At 39.7% G+C, this 18,480-nt stretch overlaps 1 protein-coding gene across 4 annotated transcripts; it reads left to right on the forward strand.

Annotated features, from left to right (window-relative positions):
• The first annotated feature begins 170 nt into the window (after nucleotides 1-170).
• LOC148326162 (pituitary adenylate cyclase-activating polypeptide type I receptor-like) lies at nucleotides 171-17,773 on the forward strand. 4 transcript variants are annotated; one of them, XM_088310782.1, is made up of 15 exons: nucleotides 171-340; nucleotides 4,217-4,358; nucleotides 7,418-7,514; nucleotides 9,048-9,158; nucleotides 9,235-9,335; nucleotides 9,401-9,498; nucleotides 9,844-9,976; nucleotides 11,174-11,327; nucleotides 11,924-11,984; nucleotides 12,135-12,204; nucleotides 12,297-12,388; nucleotides 13,534-13,617; nucleotides 14,845-14,974; nucleotides 15,065-15,106; nucleotides 16,522-17,773. In XM_088310782.1, the coding sequence occupies exons 2-15, from the start codon at nucleotides 4,308-4,310 to the stop codon at nucleotides 16,744-16,746; spliced, it is 1,449 nt and encodes a 482-aa protein (XP_088166908.1). In that variant the 5' UTR covers nucleotides 171-340; nucleotides 4,217-4,307; the 3' UTR covers nucleotides 16,747-17,773. The 4 variants fall into 4 exon arrangements, with proteins under 4 accessions (XP_088166908.1, XP_088166910.1, XP_088166911.1 ...); XM_088310784.1 differs by having other exon boundaries at nucleotides 16,535-17,771; XM_088310785.1 differs by lacking the exon at nucleotides 13,534-13,617 and having other exon boundaries at nucleotides 16,522-17,771.
• Nucleotides 17,774-18,480: the final 707 nt, after the last annotated feature.

Consider the following 18,480-nt stretch of genomic DNA (forward strand, 5'->3'; position numbering starts at 1 on the left):
ATTATTATTAGTGTTATTAATGGGCTATAATTAATAATTGTATTTAGTTTTTTATAACCTTATTTATTGGCGTTTTCGCCCTCCTCTCATTTCTATGTAACGAGGCGCAAATCCCAAAGGAACTGACACCCCCCCCTCCTCCCTTCCTCCTCCTCTTCATCCTCCTCCTCTTCCTCACCGCAGCAGCAGCAGCAGACACGTCGTGCGGCAGAAGCACAAGAAGAAAGGGCGGACTGACAAGACGGACAGCACCCTCAGTGTGCATATTTTGGGGAAAAAGAGGAAGGAGGACGCCCCCGCCCCCCACCCTGAGAAGGCGACCATGGCTTCCTTTGCATTGGTAAATTCCTTTTTTATTTCCCCCCCCCCATTAACGCGCCTTTACTTGCCTTGTCTGCATTGGGGGGGCAGTGAAGGACTTCGATGAGCTTTCTGAAAAGGCGTCCATGTGCAGCTATAAGGATGCATGCAGTGTGTGTAGGGGTGTGTGGGGGTGTGTGTGTGTGTGTGTATAGAAAGGGGCTCAGGGTGGGCTGATGACATGCATATTGAGTGGGTGCACTACACGCTGCGGGATTTACACATCCATAAAGGAATTTGCTTCATGAATTGTCTGGTTCGTTTGAGACAACACCCAACCGAATGGGGCTTTTTGTGCAATGATTGTGTATTGATTATTGGGCAATGTGCTCCCCTGATGCTCCATATTATACTCTTGTCTTTGTGTCAATCAATGAACGCACACACACACACGCACGCGCACGCACCACTTGTCTTCCCCCGCAATTTGGATTTAAAATGTATGAGTCACATACCCCCCCCCCCACACACACACACACTTTAAATTTGTCATGTCACGTGACACTTTTCTTCTTCCTACATGCTTCAATCATCCATGTCAGCTTCCTCATTTCTTTGCAGCATGTCACCCGGTTCTTCCTCTTCTCCGTCATCCTAATCTTTTTCTTTTTCTTTGGGTGTCTTTGTGTTTGCGCCACCCTGTTCCCCGGAGGAGGGTCCTTGTGAGTTACGACTCGGTAAAACATGCGAGAGAGATGCTCGCCGGCTAATTGAATTGGTCACGAGAGGCGAAGGGACATGAGGTGGAATTTGTCTTTGCGTGGATGAGCGCAGGGAGAGGAAGTGTGTGTGTGTGTGTGTGCAGGGGCGGCTCCAAGATTTTTTTTTCTCCCGGGCTAAAGGGGGCTTGATACATATGGGACGGACAAAACCATTTCTAATGTATTTTAGAATATCAACTAAAATGGTAGAGGGGCTTAACTGGGGCTATACAGATTTCTGACGGTGCTATAGCTTCCCCTAACACCAGTGTAGCGTCAGTGTGTTTCCGTGTTCTTGTTTTTATGTTATTGCATGACACCACCCTTGACTTTCCACTTTTAACGTGTGGATATTTAGGCTGGTCCACAAACAAATATGCGCACACCCACTCATGCACACCCAAACACACACAGAAAATTCCATGATGCACTCTTTTTTTTGACTGTGTGTGAGTTCTTGTTTTTCTATCCTTTTGTGGCACCACGCTTGAAATAGCACTTTTAACATGGGGACATTTATCCCGGTCTCACACGCACACATACACACCTGCTAGGATGTGCTCCATTTTTAACCCATATGTGTTCTTGTCTTTCTATCTTTCTCTGACACTACCCATAACATCCTACTTTAATTTGGTGTACATTTTGGCTTGTCCACACTCCCAAAATTCCATTATGAGCTCCCTTTTCAAAAACTTGTGACAACAACAAAAAACATCAGAATGAACTTACTTGATTGTGTGTGTCTGTTCTTGTTTTTCTATCTTTGTGTGGCACAAATATTATTGTGAAGGGCAAACATGTACTGTAAATGAACATATAAAAAATGAAAAAAAATATACCATATTTGCTTACTGACTTGCATTACTGACTGAAGACAGCTGTTGGATTCTAGCATGCCCGCAACCCTTGTCACGATAAGCAGTCCGTATAATGGATGGATGTGTTTGAGTGTGTGAGAGTGTCTTGTCTTTCTATTAAGTATGGACCAACCTTTTTGGCCAATTCTTCTAGCTTTTGTAGCAACATTTTGGATCCCAAAAATATGGGATGAACAAATTGACCATATTTGTATGTGTATGTTCTTGTCTTTTAATCTTTGTGTGGCACAACCTTAATTGTTGGGACATTTGTCATTGGGAACACATTTTGACGCAAAAAAAAAAAAATAAGGAAACGGAAGCATTTGCCACTTTTGGCACATTTGACCGTGTCTTTGTCTGTTTTTGTTTTTGTCTTTCTGCCATTGTTCGGCACAACCCTTGACAACCCTGCCTTTATTGTGGGGACATGGGTTAGGGGTGGGGGGGGGGGGATAGGCGGGAATCACTCTCAGCAAAAACAAAAACAAATAATCCCAACATTAACAAATTGTGGCACAGTTGACAGTATGTGTGTGTGTTTGTTCTTGAGTTTATGTCATTGTGTGGCACCAGCCTTGACATCCCAGTCATCCTTGTGGGGCCATGGTGTCAATGAAAATGCCCGGATGAGCTCCTTGTACTGCATTTGACGGTGCGTGTGTGTGTGTGTTTTCTGTCTGACACAACATCTAATGTGGGGACATGACTCCCTGCAAGGGTATTTTGACTGGCCCATGCAACAAACAATGTCCAGATAAGCCACTTTCCCCCCCCATTACACTGTGTACATATGTCTCAACTGGTCCGGGCAAATGTGTTTTGTGTGTGTGCGTGCGTGTGTGTGCGCTTGCACGCTTGCAGTGATTCATTGCTGTTTCAGAAAGCCGCGTGGATGAGTAACTCAAGCAGGGTGGGGGTGGTGCTTCATTTTTTTATTTTTCAAATATTTCCCATTGCGAGCCTTCCAAATATCAAGATTTCTGTTGTGCATTTGTTTCTGAGCCGCTTTTGTTTAATTTAAGATGTCTTTTGGGTAAACATGATTAAATGGAGAATGAGGGTAGGGTTTGTTTGTATTTTTATAGAGTGTGGTTTTGAATAAAGTGAATGAACAAATGCAGATGCCCTCGAAAACACATGTTGTGTTCGCGGGTAAAAGCTGTGTGAGATATTGTGCAGCTCGTTTTCTTAAATAAAGCTCGCCATCGATGATGCGCAGTGCAGTTTCCATGGCAACGACCGTCCAATGATGATAAAACAACGATAACAAATGGTTGCTGCTTCTTTTACCAACTCTTCATTTATTCACATGCGTTTGCATACTATTTAATTATTTGTTTTATGTCAAATATGGTCTGCTGGAACTGATTAACGTGCTTTCAAACAATCCTGTCAAAAAAAGCTGACTATTTGAGTAATAAAACACATTTGATTATTTTTGTTGCATTTAAATTTATAGTATTTTTATTTTTTTTTACTTTTTTTTAAATTTATGTCAATCCGTTCGAACATCATTATCAAGATCCAGTGTTTTTTTTTTTTTTTTGGAGGGGGGGTGCACTGTTTGTGCGTCTGGGTCGCAAAATACACAGTGTGAAAAATGCTGAATTGTATTTTAGTATTTAAGTGTAATTAAGTGTGGAATTGATGACGCACAAATTTTAGACAATGTTGTGCAAATTGCTTTCAAAAAGTCACAGTGATTACTTTTCCTAAAAAAGTAATTAGTTACTAATATTCTTTCATAAATGTTATTAGTTACCATTTAAAGTCACTATTGCATTCCATTTTTGAAAATCTGATTTTTTTTCCCCACGGGACACTTTACCAAGAGTAGCACTTTGTAGATACCTCCTTCATTTATTTAATATTTATCAGACTTTAAATCACAACTAGTTGACAAACTGTAGGCCCCGCTTCAAGTTTTTTCTCCACTACAAATTTTACTGTAAAGTGCTTTATAATCATTGTCGAAAAAATTAAAAAATAAAATCAGTCATGCATGCATAAATATTCTTCCTAACAGTTGAATCATAAAATGCTTTCAACATGGGTACTAGGTTACTCCCCCTTGTTATAATAACGCAGACACTTTACAATTAATTCATGAATGAAAGTCGTTATTACTGCATGGTAAGAACCGGGTATGCGGTCGACACGTCCATTATTCCCAATTAACCTAATGTTCAATGCTGTCTCAAGTATTTCTGTCCTAGTTTGCGGCGTTTGTGCAATCTGTTCAAATGAGCGACTATTAATTCTCACATCCTCTGTGACGTGCTATTATTTCAGGGCCCTTGATGCTAAAGTGTGCAGTGAGAGGGGTCAGGGCATCGTAGCCAACACGCACCAACACGCACACATTTGCAGAAGAAGCTCTTCAATGGAGACAATGAGAGACTTGGTCCTGACTGTGATCATCCTTCTGCCTCTGGTGAGTATTGGCGCTCTGACGTGTGCACAATACGTGTGTGTGTGTCATGTCTTGTTGCCTTAAAGTTTGAGTGGAATTGATGAATGAGCAATAACAGAGCTCTTTAATTCATTTTTCATGATTTGCGCTTTTAGTTGCCGGAAAGGTGAAACCAAATATGTAGCTGTGTTCATTTACAGTATAAAAAGTAGAACGGTTTCATGGTTTTCTTTGCTACAGCCTCGACGTGAGGCATGTGGGCTTCCATTTCAGGAAATATAAATCTTTGTTCCTTTATATTTGAGAAATTGCGCTGAGAAACATTGGCGTGTGTATTTAAAAAGTCACATGCAGCAAAGGAACATGATTCTACTCATTCCTTGTGAGGTGTGTGCTTTCATGTACATTTTATTCCATATTTTCTTAAAGGGTACGTCAACCCCAAAAAATTTCAGCCAGAATATGTTCAATGCAGCCCCCACTCGTCAAAACCCGGCATTCTGTTTAATATTTTATTTGTGGAATATGAGTTAAGCAGTACTCGCCAGTGCAATATAACAAATAATTGAATTAAATATATCCATTAAATTAATTAAGGACTGAATAGCTTCCTTAAATATAGAGCTACTGTACATTCATTTATGTCACTTAAATTGATAAAGTGATGTCATTTTCCTGATTGTTTGGTGGTGTTCACACGGTTTTACTACCTCCTAGTGAGACATGCACGGCCACACTTGAGAAACCAAAATAAGGTTTCTCAAATATGAAGCAATCCACTGTCTCATGATGAAATGTGTTGGCTTCCACATCACGAAGCGAATATGGTTCCTTATTTATAACGTTGTGCAGAAGTGGTCCAATCTCTTAATTTTCCACATCTGTTTGGTGGGAATCATATGGTTCTAGTAACTGGTCGTTAGCACTCGAGGAACACAAAGGGTTCCTTAAATATAGTTATGTTCATTAATAGTACAAAATGCCAAAAACCTTCGTCATTTTCCAGATTTGTTGGGTAGGAATCAAGTGGTTGGACTGCCTCATAGTTCAGGATCACACATAAGGGGATGTGGTTCCCTAAAATGATTAGATGTTCACATATTTTTATTTTTTGTCTTACCGGCAGCCTATAATTAATTCACGGTGCCTCCCTGCCATCACAAATCTTAAATCACTCACATAACCAACAAAGGTGAAGTACCCCACCAGTTGACATCTTAACGCGCATCGTCCACCATGCTCTCCGGCTAACCTTGGCCTCCAGTTGTCATATACTTAACGTGTGTCAAACGGCGCCACTGCCACTACTGGGTCAGCCGCGGCCGAGGTGAGTGGCCAGCGGGCAAGCGGACTGCCGCGTCGATGACACTTTTATTATCCGTGCTACGTCTGGAGCTTCCCGTGTGCCGGCTCGATGTTAACTGGCCCTTGAAAAGAGCCTTGGGGGAGGCGAGCGCCGTTCTGCTGTACCGACCTATCCAACTGGACATCTGGTTTGGGAGACGCTTAACTTGAGAAAATATATGCTAATGTGGGCCCTGCAGCACCATTTTGTTGTGGTGCGTTTTATATATATATATATATATATATATATATATATATATATATATATATATATATATATATGTGTATGTATGTATGTAATTATATGTAATTTTTAGAATTTTTTTTACTATTTACTTTTTTATTTTTTTATTTTTCTTACTACATAGGCTACTGCTGTGCCGCTGCCTAGCAACAATGGATCTAGTCCCTCGAAGGCGAAGCCCGTGTCGGCTTGATTTGGAAAACAGTGCATCGATAAGCGCAGTCATTAACCAAAAATAGGGAGTCACTAGTGCGCTCACACTCAGTCACTTATAGTCTCCCCAAGCCATGGAGGTGCCTGAAGTCAATTCATATTAAAAAAAAAGGAAAAAAAAAGTGATGAGTCAGCCAAAAAGACATTCTTCAGATGATACTTCCTGTAGAGTGTATGATGCCTGGAGAGAGAGATAGCGGGAGAGAGAGCTCTCAAGAGCCTTTTGGGGAAGTGAAAGGACACATCATGAGTCTAAATTAAGTCTCTTTTCTTTTTGTTGTGTTTGGCAAGTTGGAGCGGAAAGCAAACTGATTGCGCTGATTGCTATGTGATGTTCTGTTGAAATGAGCCGTAAAATCTTGGTTTTCTCCTAATGACGGTACATCATTGGTATGAAATCTGAAGCAAACAGAAGACCCCTTTTCTCAATGTCCACCTTTCTCTCAAGCAAAATACTGTATAAAATAGAGTTTAAATAAATATTTGAATTAATTTTCTTTTTAGGAAGTGCAACGTCAAGATACCCTTTGTTTTGCTATGAAGATTATATGTTAAAACAATAAATTTAAAAAAAGGAAAATACTAAATAAAGTGTGCAGTGAATCCCCCCACACTATTTAATGTTCTCCATGGATTTCTTTTTTTTTTTTTTTTTAATCCTAGCCTCTGTTATTTTCTGAAAAACTCACCTACTTGCTGTTTTCATCCTCAAGCAATAACAGTATCGTTTCGGCATCATCTGGTGGCAACTTCTTTTCAAGGGAATACGGTCAAGCAGGTTGAAGTGTTTTATTTAGACAAAAGTAGTCCTTTGCCGCCACCTTGTGGCATTTATAGACAATTACAAACCTCTTTTAGTGGGTGGTCAATTATTTCACCAAAATAATACAATATAAAATTGTTGCGCAGTAAAAAGCAGTTTGCCATGGTTTTAATCTGAAAAATAATTTTTAAAAAATTTGAGTATAACTGGAACGTAAGACGCGTGAATGAAGGAACAGAAAGTAAGCAGAGCAAAAGAAAAACACACCTTGCAACGTTTGCTTGTCATTGGCCACCAAACAAATCACAGTATTGACAAGATGGCTCTTACTTTTTTTGCCAGCAGCAAACTACCCAATCAACAGCGGCACTCACTCAATTTTACCTTCAGGACGTATCGACAGCTCAACATGATCCCATCAGTGGCCTCACTACGCCTTCTGCTAACTTTTGATCCAATTTCCTGCTATATCGTCTTCCTCCCTTGTGATGTCACGTTTATGTGCATTCTGTTCAGGTGGCGTCGGAGTCAGAACACTGCATCATTCAGCGAGAACATGACAAATGCATGGAAAGGATGGACATGCATGACCCCAACGATGACTTGGACATGGGTGAGTTAGCCTGCTTTACTGGAAACAGTGCTTATCATATAATGGTGCCGCTAGACATTCCTCCTTCCGGGTGGGTCATGGGGTGGCCGAGTCTAATTTCCGGAGTATGCAAAACTACCCCCAAAAATTTGACAAACCCAATATATTATGGAAAACGATTCCCGTACATATTTGAAAATACCCAAAAGTCATTTATCTGGCGTCGCACCTGATGGGCAGTTTTTGTCACATTTACAGTACTTTTTTTATTGGATCCGTCTTGTTTCCACTTTTAGTCACCTAACTAATTTGGCCTCAATTAACTAAATATATGATAACCCCCTTTTTTAAATTCATAATTTCATAATTTAATTTCATAATTTTCTTGAATTTCACTTGACATCATTTTTAACACACCTTTTATTTCGTTTAATACAGTGAAACTCTAAAAGTCCCAATTAAAGCACTCCCCCATAAACACCTAACCCAGTGCTTCTCAATTATTTTATGTTATGCGCCCCCTAGCAAGAAGAAAACTATACGCGACCCCACCCCACCACCCTCTCTCCGCTGCAACTACAAACAATAGCATTTTCGTTGTAAAACAAACCTACACCGTTGAGTTAATACTCGCTAAGCACACCGGGCAAAGAGAGCGCCACTGCCCTCTATTGGACTGGATGTGGAATTACACTTCATTGTAGTTCGGCGGAAAAAAAGCTTGTTCCCCAGGGTCACACGGGCTCCCCTCAGCGTCCCACTGCGCCCCCGCGTGGGGCCATTTGTGGGGAATATGGTGTGTTTAAGTTTATAAAAGACTGACTATGGATTTATTCTTACAATATCGTTAGGTTGCACTAAGTGTAGCGTCGAGTAGTGGACGTTGCACCTTCACTGTAGTTTAGCCAGCGAAGATGCAGCGCTTCGCAGGCAACTCCGTGTGCCTCATTTGACTCAGATTTGCCCTTTCAAAGTAATTGGCTTCCTGTCCGGCTCACCACACACAAGCAAAACACATTAGGGAGAAGAGAAAGGTCTACAAGCACACACACTTGCGCATTTGCCGCACAATATACAGAATGAGACTGTCAAGAGAAAAAAGGATCTAAGTCAACACACACTCACACAAACACGCAAACACGCCTCTGCATCGCTATAAAACCTTTGGAGCATGAATGATGTTGAACATCTGGAGAAAAGAAATGCTGCAAGGTGCTGAAGGTTAAAGACGCAGAAAAAGAAAAAAGACAAGAAAAACACAAGATGTGCGTTGGGACAAATTAACCAGTTACCAAAAATCTGAATTATTTCAGCATTTTTTGTGTGTGTAGTTTTAGACCGGTCTGCAATGACAGAACTGGCTAAATAAAACATCTTTTTGCACCCAAGAAGTCCCCTGAAACTAAAAGCTATACTCCCTCAGCATCAACCGCCCCCCCCCCCCACACCCACAGGGGGACCCGCCCCACTATTTGCGAATCACTGATCTCTGATCACTGTTCCTCATTTCATGCGTGTCACATTCACCATGCGCACACATATTCGCTCCCGCAGCGTGCCCTTGGATGTGGGACAACCTGACCTGCTGGCAGGCGGCCGACGTGGGCGAGGTGGTGGTGGTCAACTGTCCCGAGTTTTTCCACGACTTGATGGGCCCGGAGGACGGTGAGCCAACGACTATTCCTAAAACATCCAATCCCAAGAGCGCTTTTTCTTCTCATGTGGCTGTTTTTCCATGCAGAGATGGGCCGGGTAAGTCGTAACTGCACGGAGGACGGCTGGTCGGAACCGTACCCTCACTACCTGGACGTGTGCCTCTTCTACGACAACGCCACCAAACCGGTAAAGTTCTCGTACTCGCTCGCACGTGCTCATATCAACGTCACGCATGCTATGTCCTCTTTTAGGACATGTACTATGCCTCAGTCAAGGCCCTCTACACTGTTGGCTACAGCACGTCCCTGGTGTCGCTCACCACTGCCATGGTCATCCTCTGCAGGTTCAGGTGAGCATGAGAATGACAAGATTAGGGCCCGATTGATAGAATTTTCATAAGGAATAAAATTCCTTTTGAAAAAAAAAAACTTGCATAGGAATGTATGTAGTATGGAGACAGTTCAACTCCGGTTTCCTCCCACATTCCAAAAAACATGCATGGTAGGTGAATTGGACACTCTTAATTGCCCCGAGGTGCGAGTGTGAGCGTGGATGGTCGTATGGCTATGTGTGTCCTCCGATTGGCTGGCAACCAGTTCAGGGTGTCCCCCCCAGCCTACTGCCTGAAGATAGCTGGGATAGGCTCCATCAAGAAAGATGCATTATTTTTGGGATGCATCTCCTTCCCATTTAGGAAGCTCCACTGCACCAGGAACTTCATCCACATGAATTTGTTCGTATCGTTCATGCTGAGAGCCATCTCGGTCTTCATCAAGGACGGCGTGCTGTACGCGCAGGAGGACAGCGACCACTGCTTTGTGCACACGGTCAGTCACACAGATGCCTGCTGGGATTTTTTTTATTTATTTATTTATTTATTTTAAGGAAAGATTTCTTTGAACTTGTCTCTACTCAAACACGCATACGGTACTTTGGATATATTTTAATATTTTGTATTGATTGTTATTTGGATGGAATGTTTTTTTTTTAAACCGGATTCAATGGTTGATCAACAAAATAATTGACAGATTAACTGAACGTGACAATAATCGCGACTGAGCAGCTCTAAAATTGAAGCTAAAATGTGCAGCTTATGATAAATAGGCTTTGTGATCAGAATTGGAATCGGTATCGGGGAATTTTGCCTAATTTTGTAACCGATTATTTCTGACTAGCAGATAAGGTAATATGTTTATTATTTATCAATATTATACTTTATTAATATATTTCATTTGCTTCTCTAAATAAATAAATTTAATTTCGTTATGCAGTTTTTTTTTTTTTTTAAATCCGTGGACAAAATGTCTCAACCGTATATCCAAATATATACGGTTCCTGAACTGTATAAGAAGCATTATATCCAAAGCCTTGAACTTCACTTTCTCGTCATCTTGTCGGATAAAAAAAAAAAAACGACAACAATCTTTCTAATTACCAATGCAAAACGAGCTCTTTGTACGGCAACAACACGTCGCCCGCTCCAAGCAGCCGTGATGAATGCAGCTAATTGGCTGTGCTAATGGCCATATTGCTGTTCAACTCAAATTAACATAGCCGCAACGGTTACCTTGGCAACCGTAGCTGAACATCCTCACCTCACATGTGCGGCGTCACCGCTTGACCCCGCTCGGGTCTTCGAAGGCGGAGGATGGAGACGAATTGTGTTGTCAAGCTCCATTGAACCATTGAGGAGACGCTTTGCAATGACCTCTGACAACTCTTGATTACTTTGTTGTGTTTAGTTTTATAATTATTATAAAAAATTAATAAATGTTTGTTGCTCTATTAAATTAAAATATTTATCTATTCTTAAAAAATATGAAAATTTTAAAAGCAATTCATTTTATTTTTAGGTTTTATTTTAAGCAAGGACATCATGTTACACGCAGACATTTGACATCTACTGAACATTATTTTAGATTACTGAGAGCTGCATTTCAGAATATACTGTACTGTTTTTTTTTTTTTTTTATAATCAGACGAGATGGATTGGCGTCTTTACTGTTGGTTATGTGTTCTTGCAGGTGGCGTGCAAAGCAGTGATGGTTTTCTTCCATTACTGCGTCATGTCCAACTACTTTTGGCTTTTCATCGAAGGGCTCTACCTCTTCACCCTGCTGGTGGAGACATTCTTTCCCGAGAGACGATATTTCTACTGGTACACCATCGTCGGATGGGGTAAGTCTTTGCATATAATTGAAATGAGAAGGGTTGTTTTTTTGTGTGTGTGTGTATGTGTGTGTTATTTTTTTAAATCTGACAAACAGCAAAAATGTTTTTTTATGAATGTTGTATACACATACAGGCATACCTTTTCTATGCATACTTTCAGTAATTATATTTATTAAATGCAAATTTTATAAAAACAGCAATTGTTATATCAAATGATTTTCATATAATTTTTTTTTACTAGTTGTGATTTATATATTTATATTTATACATATGAAAAATTGGCAGCAATACGCTTCCGTAAAAAAGAACATCACATTTAGTCCGCGACCAATAAAAAAATAAAATAATAAATTAAATAAATTCAATAAATTAAATAAAGACTTTTTTTCCTCCTCTGCGGTAACTGTAATTCACCAATTGTCGCACTAGATGGAGCCACTACATCACAAATGAATTATTTGAACTGTGTGATGAAAAAAAAACATACTCCATGAATATAATGTTCATGACTTTTGGCACGTCCCATCATGGGGTTGTCACAGCGAGTCACTTGTCCATCATAAACAAGGTTAACTTTTTAGTTCATACTTATTTTTTTTTAGGAACGCCCACCATTTGTGTGACCGTCTGGGCCGTGCTGAGGCTCCATTTTCATGACACTGGGTAAGTACAAGCTCTTTATCCAACATTTTATCATCCATACTTAACAAATAGGGGTCAGGCTAATGACATCGAGTACTTAGAGTTCACCAAAGACTGTTCGGGCTTTTGTGTCTGTAAAATTGAAAACTACTTCCTCCTGCTCTCCACTAGATGTTGGGATACAAATGAGCACACTGCCCTCTGGTGGGTGATCAAAGGACCTGTCGTGGCCTCCATCATGGTATGAAAGAAGCCGCTCATGCTCCACTCCCACAATGTTAGGCCCTGCCTGATGACGTCATGTGTAACGAGACGTGTTTGTTGTTATTTTAGATCAATTTTGTTCTCTTTGTGGGAATCATCATCATCCTCGTGCAGAAGTTACAGTCCCCGGACATCGGCGGCAACGAATCCAGCATTTACCTGTAAGTAAACAAATGACCACCACCAGCTGCAACAATTCAACGCATATGAGTCAACATCGATTCAACATGGGCTGTAATTATTTTTATTTATTTTTATAGAAAGAATGTTGTTCACAAGGCACTTATAGAGAAAGAGGCAATCACAGTCACATTTTAGAGTAGTTGATGACCCTCACATGCATGATTTTGGAATGTGAGGGGTAACCTAAAAAATTTGACGTGCTGCTGTGCGGTTACCGTGCAATGCGTTACATCAATTGCCAAGCGTAATTCACAGCTTGGGGATGATTAAGTGCTGCCTTTGTGGAGGCAAAAGGCAATGCTTGTGTAACGGACACTAAAAATATGTTTTATACTGTGGGAGAAATTTGTTTTTCTTCTTTTAAGTGTATTAAAACTGGACTTAAACAATTAACTTAAAAAGAGAATATAAATTAATTATAACAAAATGAAAGAAACTTACAAGCTTACAAACAAAACGTGCATACAGCCTAGTACAGGGGTGGGCAACTGGGGGTCTGAATTGCCAGGTGACAAAATGTGAATGTGCATGGGTCGATTTTAGTTTTAAGTTGTAAAATCACCAATCACCACTAGAAGGCATTTTTGTCTTTTACCCGGCTTCCACTGCATATTATACTGACCTACACTACCTCGTAAGGAGGCCTGCTATTTTTATTTTTGCAGATTTAGAAGGATCTATGCCGGAAAAACATTGTACCTCAATATTATAAAAAATGGAATGAGTTGATTTTTGTGGAAAAAAAAATGTTCATGCAATTCAATGTTGATTTCTTGTTGAGTAGTTTTGTGCCGCCCTTAAATAGTAAATGATATTCAAGCGAGGTCTTTCCACTGAAAAAAAAATACAGTTTGTGGTTATTTTGTTGTTGGCTTAGGATCGTTGATCTTTAATACATGCATTGAAAAATGTAGTTTGAAAAATTAAGTATATTGAGAGCACATACTTTCATTTATGCACTTATTTTTTTCCATATGTAAAACAGCATTTTTTTTGTCATGGCTGGATAGGTGCTATGTGACTCCTGCGTGCGCCTGTGTGTGTGTGTGTGTGTGTGTGTGATCACGAGCGTGTCCTTAAAGACGTCTTTGTTGTGCTGTTGTGTTGTCTTTGTGCTGTGTAGCAGCTGTGCTCAGAAATGCTTCAGTGAGCCCTCACAGGCTGTTCAGCATTCGTGCAGGATGTCAGAGTTGTCCGCCATCACACTGTAAGTGTGTGTTTGTCAGAGAGTGTGTGTTTGTTTGCATGATATACCTTACATAACCCAATTTATGAAATACACGTGGGTCGTCGAAGGCGTGACATCGTCCTTCTTTTACCTGGGATCTCCTGGCATTTAAATGACGCTTAAACTGCAACCTTTCGGACTCACCCCGTGTTAAAAAGCGGATCCTGACCTCATACCAAAAAAAAAAGAATGGGAAAAAGTCCACCAGGTCTTTTATAGTTGTAGGCAGCATTTAAAAGCACCTTTGAAGCTTCTTCATAGACATGCATGTTTAAAAAAAATAAAATAAAATAAAAAAAAGATCATTTGTTTGTCATAACATTTATTTATTTCTTGTTTTAATAGTTGATGTATTTCGTAATGGGATTTTTACACAATACATATATATTCATTTATTTTCATAAAGTTAATTTATTTGCCTATTCATATTACAGTTAATATAATTTTTAATTCAATTATAAACTAAAAACATGTATTTTCTTCCCATATCATGCATTTTTAAAATAATTATTTTTTTAATGTAAAATTTTTAAATTAAGTGCATTTGTTTCCGTTGCAGTTGATGTCGTTTTGTTTTTATTTTCATTTTCATTTTTTTTTCATGACTGTTTTTTTTTTACACTAAAAATTCACAACTGCATTTAATACTGTTCGTTTATGTAACAAAAACAATAAAATCTGGTATTTTTCATTTATTTTGATAACATTCCTTCAGTCAATTAATTAATGCTACAATTAATGTATTATTTTAAGCGACGCATATTTGCGTTCCTTAATTTATTTTCAAAGATGTCATGTAGTTAAAACAGAAAATTAGATTAATACATTTCTAACAAACTTTTTTTTTCTGGGCTTAGTTTTTCAGCAATTAATTATTTACTTATTCGTGCCACCCAAAATCATGTCGTTTGTTTAGGAATTCCTGCATTTTTTTTTTTCTTTACGAAATCCTTCAAAATTCTCCCTTAGAACTGCTTTCAATGTGTGTGTCATCGTTTATTGTCCTTTGTGTGTCTGCCATCATACATGCGCATCTGTGTTATTTGTTGCATTATTCCATTGCTCAACAGCTCCAACAACCACACACACACACGGCGTAAAATTACCGATAATGAACTACAATGTTCATTATTGTGCTTGTACAAGTACACAAAATGGCGCCGCGATACGTTTCTAAAATGCTGATCTTCTCTGTGTGTGTCGTAGGCGTCTTGCGCGATCCACCCTCCTGCTCATCCCGCTGTTTGGAATTCACTACACCGTCTTTGCCTTCTCCCCCGAGGACGTCAGCAAGAGGGAGCGGCTGGTCTTTGAGCTGGGCCTCGGATCCTTCCAGGTAAACGACACGTTAACGTCAAGACGACACTCATCATGGCATCAGTCGTATTTTGGGTTCAAAACTTCTTCTCTGTTTGATCCCTTGCAGGGCTTTGTGGTTGCCGTTCTCTACTGCTTCCTCAACGGGGAGGTAAGCTGTGCTACCTGCCTTCTATCTTTTCAGGGAAAATTGTCAAAATCTGCCGGGAATCAAGAAATGTACACTTGTGAAAGTGCTGGGTTTCAAGTAACCCAATTTGGGGGGGGGGGGAGCTAACCCAGCGCTTGGTCCAGAAGGGACCGAGCCAATTCTGGGTTGTTTATACCCAGCACATTGGGTCAAGATTTTGTTCCAACAAAGGGCAGCAACTACTCATATTGATGTGTTACAGCTACTAATAAATTTGAAACCAGGTTGAAAATATTACTATTTTTTTTCCAAACATTTTCGAACAACAGCAGAAATTATTTTACCTTAAATTGACTTCAACTAGAGGACACAAAATGGCAAATTGCTTCAGCTTGAGAGCCAAATCCAATTAACAAAGCAATAATGAATCCGCCCGTGGGTAAAAGTAACCCAGTATTCTCAAACGCGACACAAACGTGAATATTTTTCATGTGTAGCTCGTGGATTGAATTTTCAATCTTGGAGGCAAGCAATTCATCACAAAGCTGTTAAATTGCGCTACGTGAAGCAGAAAGTCTCGTAATGTAATGGAGTACAAACACTTCAGTATTGTGCGTAATTAAATATTATATTCAGATATTTGTACTTTACTTTGTTATTGATTTTTGCTGGCAATTTTTACACCGCTACATTTATTTCCCCAAACTCTTTGTTGCGCACCTGGGCTAGCACACTTTTTGTCTACGCTTACACAAAGTCTTCTCTTCGGCCTGAAAACGAGAATGAGTGTGAAAACACCCAAAGTCAGCACTTATTGACAGTGTGGAAATTCAGGAAAAGTGTACTTTTTCTTGCGACTTGAGAATGCCTTGTGCAGCAGATGCAACGTTGTCGGCCAATCAGGACAGACGGATCGCTCCGGCTTTACTTACGCTTTAAAGGACATGATGTTTTCTTTGTTGCGTTTGAAATTAATCCAAAAATAGTAATTTAATCAGGACACTCAATATGACTCAATTAATTCTTCTACGCGCTAGATCGACATTCCCAACATTTTGTGGCATGGATCAAATTCTTGACAATTTTATGTCCATAATTATTGGCACCCCTGGATAAGATGTGTTCTTTAGCGTGTAAGAAATTCAGTTTTTGTCGAAATAACAAAAAAAGAGGAAAATAATCCGGTGCCACATTTGAAGCTGAATCGCTCCTCGAATTTGTAGGTGAACAAATAAAGCAGATCTTGTTCGCTTTCTTATCATCCATTTGACAGCATTGTTTTACAATCTTATTAGTTTGTGTGGCGTATATTTTGCAATTGCTTCCAAACTTCCAGTGCAATCTGATATTTTCACCTTGAATGGACGGATGGACATTTGACGTTGCTAAAAGATGAGTCGATGCCTAAAGTACATGTAAAAAATGACCTTGTGAAGTTTCTCCCTGAAGGTGCAGTCCGAGATCAAGAGGAAATGGCGCAGCTGGACGGTGAACCGATACTTTGCTGTGGACCTGAAGCAGCAGAGGCACCCGTCGCTGGCCAGCAGCGGTGTGAACGGCGGGACGCAGCTGTCCATCCTGAGCAAGAGCAGCTCTCAGATCCGCATGTCCAGCCCGCTGGCGGAGAGCGCCAACATCAGCCTGCCTACCTGAGCGTGTGATCACGTGAGCTCGCCATCAGCCGCCTCCAGCCAGCCAGCCGTCTTGAATGAATCCACAGCGGGCGGAAGAGACCAAAGTGGCCCCTTGGCTCATGAGTACTTTTTTCATTTTCAGTTTCTCTCAATGGTGCATTTGGGATTTAATTCTAAACAATCAGAGGAGACATTCTAAATGTTTACATAGTCCCCCAGTCCCCTCTTTTATTTATTGATTTATTTATTTGTATTTTTACATTTTAATGACAATTGATTATGATGGTACAAAATAACAGTTTTTGGTCAAATTTGGATTCGTGTACAGTCAATATCAAAGTGCCATAGAAGTCTAAAGGTAAAAGAAACAACCTTTGCCTTGCTTGTACCCGTACCCCAACGCTTACGCAAATCCCAAATACAAACCCTTCAACTTTTCTACAATCAGCCGAAAGTACCGAGTATGTCAAAAGATAGAACTAAAAAACTTACCCCAAAAACCAATTGTGAACTTTGTAAATATTTATAGTGTAGGCAAGTAGATCCGTCTTATTATTGCGTTTGCATAAGAAGTATTGTAATGTAATGTCTAAAGAAAATTTAAAAAAAAAAAGGAACTGGAGCCCAAATCTGTAGATCACATCCCATATTCAACTCAATATGGGGAACTATTGAAGTAGACTTAGTGCCAAAATGAATGACTTTTCTATTAATTCTTCTACATCTACAGTGCAATAGAACAGTGCCATGACTTTTTTATTGACTTAATCTGCAGCTTTACGCACTTCGTACAAAGATATCAAGCTCCCCGTACATCCCTCGCCAACTGTCGCGTGCATCTGCAAAAAGTGCCTCGTCCCTCACTCCTTTTTATTTAATTACAATCAACATTGAGAAAAAGCCATTTCCTGCATTGAATGTACAGTATTGTGCTTTACTCTGCATGTTAGTATGAATTTTTTTTTTTTTATTATTATCATGATGAAATGCAGTTATTATTTTTTTACACACACACACACATATATATATATATATATATATATATATATATATATATATATATATATATGCGTGTGTGTGTGTGTATGCGTGTGCGTGCGCGTGTTTTTCAGCATAACCTACGTTGTTTTAAAACAATGTGGTGAAACATTAGCATCATCTTCATTCACCCCCTCCCCCCCCTTGGTTATAATGTAACCCCAGAAAAAAAATGTAGTCTTAGATCAGTTTATTACATTTATGATACAATTATCCAATTAAAAAAAAAAATATTCCCCTCCATAGAATTCATCTGCACCTAAACCTGTACAGTTTAAAGTAACATTTTGTCAACTTTCATAAGTGTAAACACACAAAAAAAAACTAACCATTGTAAGTAAAGTAACATTTCTTTTTAAAGACGCCGGACGAACATGTAATGGCGCGGCGTTTTTATTCCGTATAGTTATTGCTGGAATTAATACATGGCTATTTAGATGAGCTGAAGTCTCACGGGATTTGCTGAGATCTCACGTAATTTGTTCCGTAATGTTTTCAGTGGTAAGCTTGAATGTCCGAATCGTAACTCATTTTCGTCTTATTTTCATTATTTTATCGTGTGGGGAAACTAAATGTTGCTGCTTACGTGCTCTATCACCAGCTGTCACTCTGAGTCTGAATGCAGCTCAGATGGAAACGACCATGTCTCAAAGCTGTTGACTGTAAGTGTGTGCTGTATCGTTGCCCGTCACAAGGGGGCAGTCACGTTTCTTTTACATTTAG

The sequence above is a fragment of the Idiotropiscis lumnitzeri genome, chromosome 12, assembly GCF_059441095.1.
Source record: "Idiotropiscis lumnitzeri isolate Australia: NSW breed Sydney's pygmy pipehorse chromosome 12, RoL_Ilum_1.0, whole genome shotgun sequence".
Classification (NCBI taxonomy): Eukaryota; Metazoa; Chordata; class Actinopteri; order Syngnathiformes; family Syngnathidae; genus Idiotropiscis; species Idiotropiscis lumnitzeri.